Source organism: Alligator mississippiensis, chromosome 7 (assembly GCF_030867095.1).
Source record: "Alligator mississippiensis isolate rAllMis1 chromosome 7, rAllMis1, whole genome shotgun sequence".
NCBI classification, from domain to species: Eukaryota; Metazoa; Chordata; order Crocodylia; family Alligatoridae; genus Alligator; species Alligator mississippiensis.
In genome coordinates, this window is record NC_081830.1 from 38,967,566 (window position 1) to 38,977,117 (window position 9,552).

General features: G+C 47.1%; 1 protein-coding gene across 1 annotated transcript in view; it reads left to right on the forward strand.

Moving 5' to 3' along the window:
* The first annotated feature begins 1,521 nt into the window (after positions 1-1,521).
* ATG16L1 (autophagy related 16 like 1) overlaps positions 1,522-9,552 on the forward strand; it is a 25,550-nt gene continuing 17,519 nt past the window's right edge. Inside the window, 7 exon segments of the mRNA XM_059731855.1 lie at positions 1,522-1,787; positions 3,105-3,198; positions 8,529-8,571; positions 8,573-8,658; positions 9,147-9,221; positions 9,400-9,514; positions 9,516-9,548. Coding sequence (XP_059587838.1) covers positions 1,673-1,787; positions 3,105-3,198; positions 8,529-8,571; positions 8,573-8,658; positions 9,147-9,221; positions 9,400-9,514; positions 9,516-9,548 — 561 coding nt within the window. The 5' untranslated portion in view covers positions 1,522-1,672.

Consider the following 9,552-nt stretch of genomic DNA (forward strand, 5'->3'; position numbering starts at 1 on the left):
ACGGCTTCTGGGATCAGAGCATCTGCAGGGAGGAACTAGTGACACACCAGACCCAGCAGCAAAAAGCGGTGAAGGACATCGAGGACTTCCCAGCATTTTCCCCTCTGCCGAGACCTGAGCCCTGTGTGTGGTTAGCTGGTTAGCTAACCAAGTTAGTTAGTTACCAAGTTAGCTGGTAATGCTGCTTCTCCGGGCGGAGGTCCTGGGTCCCTCTCCCTGCCCTTGGTCCAGTTAGCTGTGGAGGGCTCTGACATTAAGACATGTAAGCCTCTGCATACACACGTGCTAACTTTCTGAGTTAAACCCAGCACTGTACCTAGACTCCTGGCAGGCCTGAGTGAACTTTTAGTATTGGGCCCCCCTTTGCTGGACACAATGGTAATAATAGTTTAAAAATTGCCATTTTCAGGCCCTTTTTTGGTCCAGGCCCCAGGCAGCCACCTGATTCACCCATGCCTGTGTCGGGCCCTGGTTAAACCAGCTTAACTTCTTTAAGCTGATTTAACGGTCAATGTGCGCACATATGTGGAGCAGAGTTGACTGAAATGTGGCACAAGATAATACACCTTGGAGGTGTATTATTTTGTGTTGCATTAGTTTTGTTGACTTAGCTCACAAGATGGCTGCCACCATGCCAAGTTCTATGCTCTGAGGTGGCTTAAGCCACCTCAAAATTTAAGTCACCTTATTTTAAGTCAACTTAGTGTGCATGTAGCAACATGAGACTCGTGTGTGTGTGTGTGTGTGTGTGTAGGGTAGACGCACATATTGGGTGGCGACTCACTGCACAGCTCGGGCTGCCTGGCCCACGGAGCGCACAGCTCTGCAGGACCCCGGACCGGCGGCAGCCGCACAAGAGGCGGCTGCTGCAGGGTCGTGGGGAGCGGAGCGGGGCGGGGCGGGGCGGGGAAGGCTGTGGACGCAGGAGAGCGGCTCTTCTGCGCTCCTGGACTCCGCGCGTGAGCACGCGGCGGTGCTGAGGACCCCGGCTCACGCGCGGGGGCGCTCACACTCCGGGGCAGCGCATACGTCAGTAGCCTCGCGTCCCATCCCCCTACAGCAGTGCGCGCAGAGGGTGGGGCCAACCCAGGAGGCTTCTGTGTCAGGAGGGCCCGGGCCTGTGAGCGCCGGGGCTATACGCGAGACGGCCTGTCCGTCAAGGGGCATCTAGCCCCACCGCTGGCACTTTTCGTGGGATTAAAGGTTCCGGCGCCACCACCAAAATGGTAGAGGTTCCCACCTCATCCTCGCGCCACTCCCAAGATGGCGGCGCGACCTCTACCTCATGGCCACCCCCAACATGGCGGCCTGGCGAGGACCTTCCCGCCTCTTTCTTCCCCCACTCCTTCCCTCCCCAAGCACCCGCTCGCGGCCCCTCCGCGAAGGGGCAACTCGCGGGGGAGGCGCCCAGGGGCAGCGCGGGCCGCGCGCGGCGGGAGCGACGCAGGCGCTGGCGGGGCAGCTCGGCGGTGACGTTATCGGCGGGCGCCGCGCGGGGCGGGAGGCCCCGGGTGACACAGGGCGCGGGCGGAATGGCGCCGGCGGGGGGTGGCCCCGGCCCGCAGCGCTGAGGTGCGCTCGCCCGTGAGAGCCCCGCGGCCGGCCCAGCCCGGCCGCAGCGTCTGTCCGCCCGCTGCGTCCCTTCGGCCCCGGCCCGGCCGCCCGCGAGGCCATGTCCGCGGGGCTGCGAGCCGCCGCCTTCCCCGCTTGGAAGCGCCACATCGCGGAGGAGCTGCGGCGGCGGGACCGGCTGCAGAGGCAGGCCTTCGAGGAGATCATCCTGCAGTGTGAGCGGCCCGCGGGGAGCAGTGAGCCGTCTCCTCGCGCAACCCCCCCCGAGCTCTTCGCGGGGCGGTTGCCAGGGTTTCTGGCCGCCCCTCTTTCACCGCTTCTAAGGTCTTTTCCAGATCGCAGGCTGCCTAGGGAGACGAGGCGTGGGCAACAGCCACCAGGGGTTTAGTGAAGTGGGAAAGGCAGGACAGGAGGGCAAGTCAGGCCCAGCCCCTCCTCTCTGTAGCCATAACTCTGAGGAAAAATATGTTTTCTTTTTCATAATACATTTCAAAAACACGATGTGTCTTATTTGAGATGTGTTGTGTGGGAGAAAATACAATAGCTGTTTAAGTGGTGCCGCTCAGTGTTACAGTGTGTGGAGCCAGAGGAGCCTTCAGTTTAAAAAGGTTGAGAACTGCCATGTGAATGAGTCCCAATTTTTAACAGCAGCAGACAGGGTTCAGATAGGAAGCGTTGACAGTCGTTATCACCACTTGTCTCCCTGAAGCGAAGGCCACAAGAACTGCTTTGTTGTGGCTTATTGCTGATGGAGAATGAATGTAGTATTTTTTGCATGTGTTACATAAAATACATTGGTGTTTTCATCCTAGGGAACAAATGTCCTCCTGTACTGGGCACATATAGATGGGGTGGTGTTTTTTCATCTTTGAAGGTAATCCCTATCACCTATGGTGTAGGAAGCTATGGAAGTGAAACTAATGCAAGTGTTGCCCAGGCCATTGCTCTGCCTGTATAGATGGAGGTTTTAAGTGCCTAATGCTCTTGATTTTCCTCAGTACAGTTGGCTTTTTCTTTAGCTTTGTTTCTTGCCCTTCTCTTCTTTGCCCATAGCCACACCAGGAGCAGACCGATGTAGAGGCCACTTAAAACTTGTGATTTATTTTTTTTGTCTATATTATCAAATATTCTAGAAAAGCTGCATTTTACACAACAGAGGGTTGATTGTGTCCTGCACACTTTACTTTGCTTGCCATTGCCTTGGTTAAGAAGCTATAAAAAGGTGAAAGATGGACTTTTCAAGCAGTTCTTCACGTGACAGATCCAAAAAATATCAGTACGGCCACTCCTGCGATCAAAGGTTTGCAGGAGAAGTTTTTAATGGTGTCTTGGTTTGTGAGAAGGATCTGGAATAGTATCATTGTCAGTCAGAGTCAAAGCAGGTTTTCTGTGCTAGCAGGGTAAAGTAGCTTTTTGTTACAATTTTCAGTGTTAGGATAACAATTTCAGGCAGTGAAATCTAACCTAGTCCATCAGCCATGTACAAGAAGCTCTCTTTTTCTTCTTTCTAACTGTACTTCTTGCCCTATTAGATAACAAGCTGCTGGAGAAGTCGGATCTCCATGCAGTGGTGGCAGACAAGCTACAAGCAGAAAAACAGGATTTGCAAAGCAGGCATGAGATCAGGTATGTGCAATTCTCTTCAAATCAGGAATAGGTCAACATTTTTCCCAGCTGTCTTTCCTGTGCACCAAAACATTGTGCATTCAAGTTATATTTGTACAGCCAGTCTCTCTAGGCTACTGTAGTACCTTGGAACCAAACAACATGAGAGCACAGGATAGACTAAGACGGCTGTTCAAGGGGTGAGTGGCCCACAGGGCATATATGCAGCCCTCAGGCTTCCACTAAGCCACCACTCCCCCTTTCACTCTGGCTGCTGCTGCAGACAGGTTCTCCAGGTTCTCTGTTGCTCCTCTGGCTTCTGCTTCCTGCACCTGCCCAAGGGTATTCTGTGGTGTGGTATGGTGCAGTGCTGAGGAAAGCCCGTAGCATGCTGCAACAGGAAAGCCCATGAGCAGTGAGCTGAGGGGATGCCATCTAGTAAAGCAGTTGTGGGGGGCTGCACGTGTGCGTAGTAGAGCAAAGAAGTGGGGGCCATCCAAATAGTGGCTACCCTGCAGTGCCTGTGGCTTACACTATTGAGGCCCCTGGTGGTGTGGCATGTGCAGGGTGTGGCTTCTAGCTACTTAAAAGTTGGACAGACCTGGACTAAGATTAACTCCTTTGTCACAAGGTCTCAACATTTAGCAACATATTTTAAGTTAAATCTTATGGAAAGAAGTCTGCTGAATTTTCAGACAGGTAGTAGTTTATCTGGCAGTTCATAGCATCCTCCATATTTTATATACAGGCAATCCCCGCTTAATGCCGTTTTGCTTAGCGCTGTTTCTCTATAATGCTCGTTTTATATTGATTGCTCAGTGAGTTTTGTTATAACACACACAGTTGCCATCTTGGTTCATCAAAAACTTTCAGTTTTGCCTGACACTATTTCACTTAATGCTCGTTTTTTCAGGAACCAATTAAGAGCACTAAGTGGGGGTTGCCTGTATTCTGAAATGGACTTAAGATAGTCTGACTTGTTTGCCCCATTATTCTCATGGTGCTCATCTTTTAATGTTGCTGTTTATATGATTATAAGCTACATCTTGCAGTGATTTGTTTTTTTTGTTTTGTTTTGTAATGAGTGGAGGAAAAGACCAGGTCCTTACATTACTTAGAAGATCCCAGCACAAGATTTTCTCAAATATGGGTCTTCCATGGTTCTATGAAGACTTTCTCAAATGGTGTCAGAAATTCCCTGTAAATTTTTCACACTGATGTGTACGAATGGCAGGCGTTCCCTCTTTGCTTTGTTGGTAGGAGGAGCAAAATTCAGCCTCGCAAAGTTCAGCCTCAGACGGTTGTATTGCTGTAAGAACTTTGGTACTGTAAGTAGTGGTGATGCAGATGATTCCATTGATATTTGAATCAGTACTGAACCAGTATTCTCACATATATGGGTGGCACGTGAACTGCAACAGATAAAGACTGATGTTGCCATTGAAATAGGGGCATGACACTAGCTGAGGCCAAAGTCTGTCAGTTGCTGAAGCTTGTAAATGTAACGTGTAAAAGCTGCTTCACCCACCATTGAAACACCACTATTGGTGCAATTCAGCATGTTGTGTAATATTACTGTTTACAGTTAAGGTTATTTACTCCATTGAAATAGTAAGCAAAAATTTAACTAGAATGTGTTTGTGACTGACAAAATTTGGCTGATGCACCAGGGCTACTGGCCTTATGAAAAATATCAAAATTTTCTTAATGGCTGGAATAAATAATACTCTCCTAATTTATGGGAGCCCACCTCCATCTGAATGCTACTCCAGGAGTCAGACCCAGGAGATGCGAGGGTGAGGCAATGGTATGTTAAAAGCATTAAAAACATTCTTTAAATAAAATTTGAAGCCTTGTTCTGGGAGTGCCCTCAGCATACTCTTGCCTGTGATGACATGAAATGAGTTCTCTAATCACAGATCTTTGAGGAGAAGACAGTTTACATAAAGACTTAGGGTGAAGTGGCTGATTCTGGTTGCCTTGAACTTTGTGGCTGTGGTAAGTCACAGAGTAACAGACTTTGCATCAGGACTTGCATTTTTAAACTTTGAAAGCTTGTCTAACTATATCACACTTATAGAGTGGGTCCAATAAAAGATATTATCCTAGGAATTCCTTGCCTTTTGCATATGCTTCTTTTGGCATGTAATCTTTTGGAATGAGTTATTTCCAATACCAGATCAGATTAATACTGAAATACCAACACGACTCATTAAACCTAGTTTTTCTTTGGAGAACTGTCTTAGTTATTAGTGACTGAGCTGGAATCCATTTAGTTTTCAAGAGCTGATATAACAGCAGATCAAAGTGTTATGCCTCTAGGAAATGGAAGTATATGCTGTAATGCAGACTAAAGCAAGAGAGAAGCTTGAAGTGACCACATGCTAATTTCTATTCTTTTTCTTTCTTTTTTTGGGTTTTTTTATCTTTATGGTCTTCAGAGCTGGCTATTGGTCTTTTCCCCCCAGATCATCAAGCAAAAGAAGATTAAATAGCAAGAGTTTTCTTTTTGTTGGTCTTAGATCAATTTAATTATCTCTTATATATATTTTCTCATGTTCATTGTATTTTAGAAAAATTGTGGTGTGTTTAAACGCTAAAAAGTAGCTACTGATTTGCTTAAAATATCTTTTTAAAACTTCATGTGTACAAGCTTTTTAAAAATATAACAGGTTCTTTAGTATTATAGGTGGTGCCATATTATGCTTGTATCACAATAGTTTCTAAATGCCCATTTGAGTTTGTGGCAACACTGTGCTGTATGAATGAGATGCACTCTTTGCCTAAAGTAGCTGAGGCAGACGAAAAATGTCCTGAGCATAGAGGGGGACAATAACTGTTGTGGTGTTAGGACAGTCAGTAGCAGAGCTTGGAATAGTCCCGAGATCCCCTGATTCATTCCAGTATTCTTTCCATATGACCCTTCTGTTCCTGAAAATCATTGGTACCTTTATGGTTAATCGGTATCTTTAAAAAATCTCTTAAATGTATCCCAGTCTGAGAATCCTTGCCGTCTTTAGGGTATTCCTTCAAACCCTTGCCTTGCTTCAGTTTCAGTTTAAAACTGCACTTGTAATGTTTGGATCTAAGAAATGTTACATAGGTGGTACGAGCGAGTTTGGTCTTCAGTAAACTGAGAAACTGTTAAATCTTATTACTTGTGGTAGATGTTCATCTGGAGCTAATTGTGAAGTTGGTGTTAGGGAGTAGTCTGGTAATGTTGAGGAGTCATGCCTTAAATGGTGTAAACTTCTCAGTGAAGGCCAGTAACTCCTCCACACCACCATCCCCTGGGTTACTGAATTGTTGCCAACTTCCTGGCTTCCTAGGCCAGATAAAATTGCTTGGTGGGCTGGATCCAGATTGTGGCTGGCCATCCCTTGATGTCAATAATTTGAAAGTTACAAATGTTAACTTCTGAGCATCAGCTAAAATTTCATTTAAAGTTTAACAAGCAGCTAAGCTATGGGTAGATGTTCCAGGCATAAGAAGCTGTAACCCCCCCCCCCCCCCCCCCAAAAAAAAAAAACAAAAAAAAAACAAAAAATCCCAAACATACATACATAAAAATGCTAACAAATAGGTGAAATTGTGTAGAGCAGACCAGGGCTAGATCCATCAGGGGATGGAAAGAGGGTGACAAAATTCATAGCTCAGTTAAAAAACGTTAAGGTTTGCTCTAAGACCTTGTGGAGCTGTAATATGCTTAGAGGACAAAGAAGAATGAGGAAGCAGTCAGCAGCAATTCTGTGTAGAGCAGGGGTGGATGGATGATGGGGCTCCATGGGCCAGATTTGGCCTGAGGGCTATATTTTTGACAACCCTGGTGTAGAGCTTGGGAGGCCCTAGACCAGGGAAATGTGAGAAAAGATAAAGATTTTGAAGAAAGAGATTTTGGGTAGAGGTGCACCAATATATTGGTTACCTATCAGATGGGCATTGATGAAAGGGAAATGAAATTATTTGCTATTAGATTTCTTTGGCCATTGTAGCTGGTAATGTTTTCTGATAATTATGCCTTCTGCCCAGGGCCCTGGATGCCTGGTTCCATCCTGCAAGCAGGGTGACCCCAGGTACACCCCCATCCCCTCACTGGTGCACCGGGCTGGGCTGGAGCAGAGCGGAGTAGCTGCTGTGGTGTCCCAGGCACTAGCGCAGTGCGGACTGTGGGCTGGGGCCAGAGTGGGTGCTGGAAAAGGCACTGAATGCCGCAAAGATGTGACTGGGGCGGGGAGGGGCAGACAGAGCTGGCCAGCCCAGTGTGACTCAACCCTTAGGCTTGTGCCCCAGGGCCTGAGGGTAGAACCTGGCAGAAGCCGAGGCAGCCACTTCCCTTCAGTGTGTGCAGCAGGGTCCTTCCTCTGGCCCCTCAGCCCAGCTGGGTCCTGCCTTTCCCAGGGCTGGGTCCATTCAGTCTCCTCATGGGGTATGGGGGCTTGCCCTGCCCCTGGCAGCTATCAGTATCAGCCAAGAAAATCTTTATTGAAGCACCTCTAATTTTGGGATAGAATTATGGCAGGTTTGAAGGCACTGAGTTTTGGCGGGGAAAAGTGGGCTTTTGGTCGAGAATGACTTGAGCACCATTTATCAACAATGAAGAAACAAATGAGGATCCTAATTGGGCTTCATGGAGTAGTGCTAAATATTACTCCTTTTCCAGAAGAGTGAAATCTGTCCTTGAAATTGTAAGGGATGGAATTAAATCACATTTTTGCTAATGTAAGAAAAGTGATGAATAGTCATGTAGGGCAGTGTTTCCCAACTGGTGTGCTGCAGCACACCAGTGTGCCATGGAATGGGTGGGGTGTGGCTCCTGGTAGGGTGTGGCTACCGCCATTGCTAGCACTGTACCCTGGCCATGCCCATGCCACCTTCCCCCAGCTCTGTTTGGCCAGTGTGCTGTGGGATGGGAAAGGTTGGGAAACACTGATATCCTGCACTCCCAACCTGCTGCCCCCAGGTCCCAGCTCCACCGTGGGGGGGGGGGGGGGGGGGGGGGGGGGGGGGGGGGGGGGGGGGGGCATGGGGATCTGCAAGGGCAAACCATGGTTTCCCATGTTTTTGTCTTTTAAAAGGAGAATCCATTTTTAAAGTTTGTTTGTGACCCTTTCATATATTCTTGCCACCCACTTTTGGGTCATAACCTGCAGGTTGAGAAACACTGATATATATTAACTTCCTTGCTGGTTAAATTGTATATGGTACCTAGAAAAAAGGGAGGGGTATGGCTATCGTGAGTCAACTAGACAAAGGTGCCGAAGTAGTTGGATTGTAACTTATGAAATCTTCTCTCTTTCCCATCTTCCTGCCCCCCCCCCCCCCCCCCCCCCCAACACCTTTTTGAATTCCAGTCCAGGGCATGATGGTACATGGAGTGAAGCTCAGTTGCAGGAAACTGGCCCAGCTGAGAATTAAGTATCAAGAGGAGCTGACGGAGCTGCATAAGAAACGTGGTGAGGTTAGGAACTCTTTTTGTGTTCTGTGCGTCGTGTGTGGACCTTTTGCAAATTATGGATTCTGTGTGCTGTAGTTGTTGGAAGGTGTTGGATTTTAATTCTGTTTTGTTATGTCTAATGTATTCTTCTTTAATCATCTGTTTCTACCCTTTCATGCTTCTCATTTGGAGAAACATAACCTATTTAAGCTGCCAACCCATTTAAATCCTGGTTTAGATTTGCTTTTTGTGGCTAATTGACACACTTGAATATTTCGGAGCTTTTTTAGCCATTTTAAAAAAGTGAACCTTTTTTCCTAGTATGTAACAATGTTTACTCTTTCTTGTGTGTAGACTCCCTATCTAATATCTGTATCTTGGTAATATACCTAGCCTGGTTTCCTGGTTTTGAAAAGGAAAGAGAAGCACATCTCACTTGTAGTTTTGGATTGATACTATCTAACTGAGAGCCAGTCAGTGTTTGCTTGTCTAGGTGACAGCCCTGCACTGTGTAGTAATTCTTTTCTCTCTCTAGTTGGGCCCAGTCTGTAATAGATTTGAATAACCAAATGCAGCAGAAAGACCGAGAGATGCAGCTGAATGAAGCAAAGTGAGTAGGAAAAATTTCTTTTTCATGATGGGGTATGAGACCCAGAATTTTGATTGGATTATTTGTTTGTGTAATAGGGTCTAGGAGCCCTAGTCATGGGCCAGAACCCTGTTTTGCTAGTTGTGCATGCACACTGCCCTAGATAACATTCTCACTGCTACATATTGTGTACTTACAGAATTGCAGAGTATTTGCAAAAGATCTCTGAGCTGGAAACAGAGTGCCAGGAGTTACACAACAAACTGCAGGATCTTGAGCAAGCTAATCAAACATTGAAGGATGAGTATGATGCCCCTTCAGATCACCTTTAATGCTCTAGAAGAGAAAAACA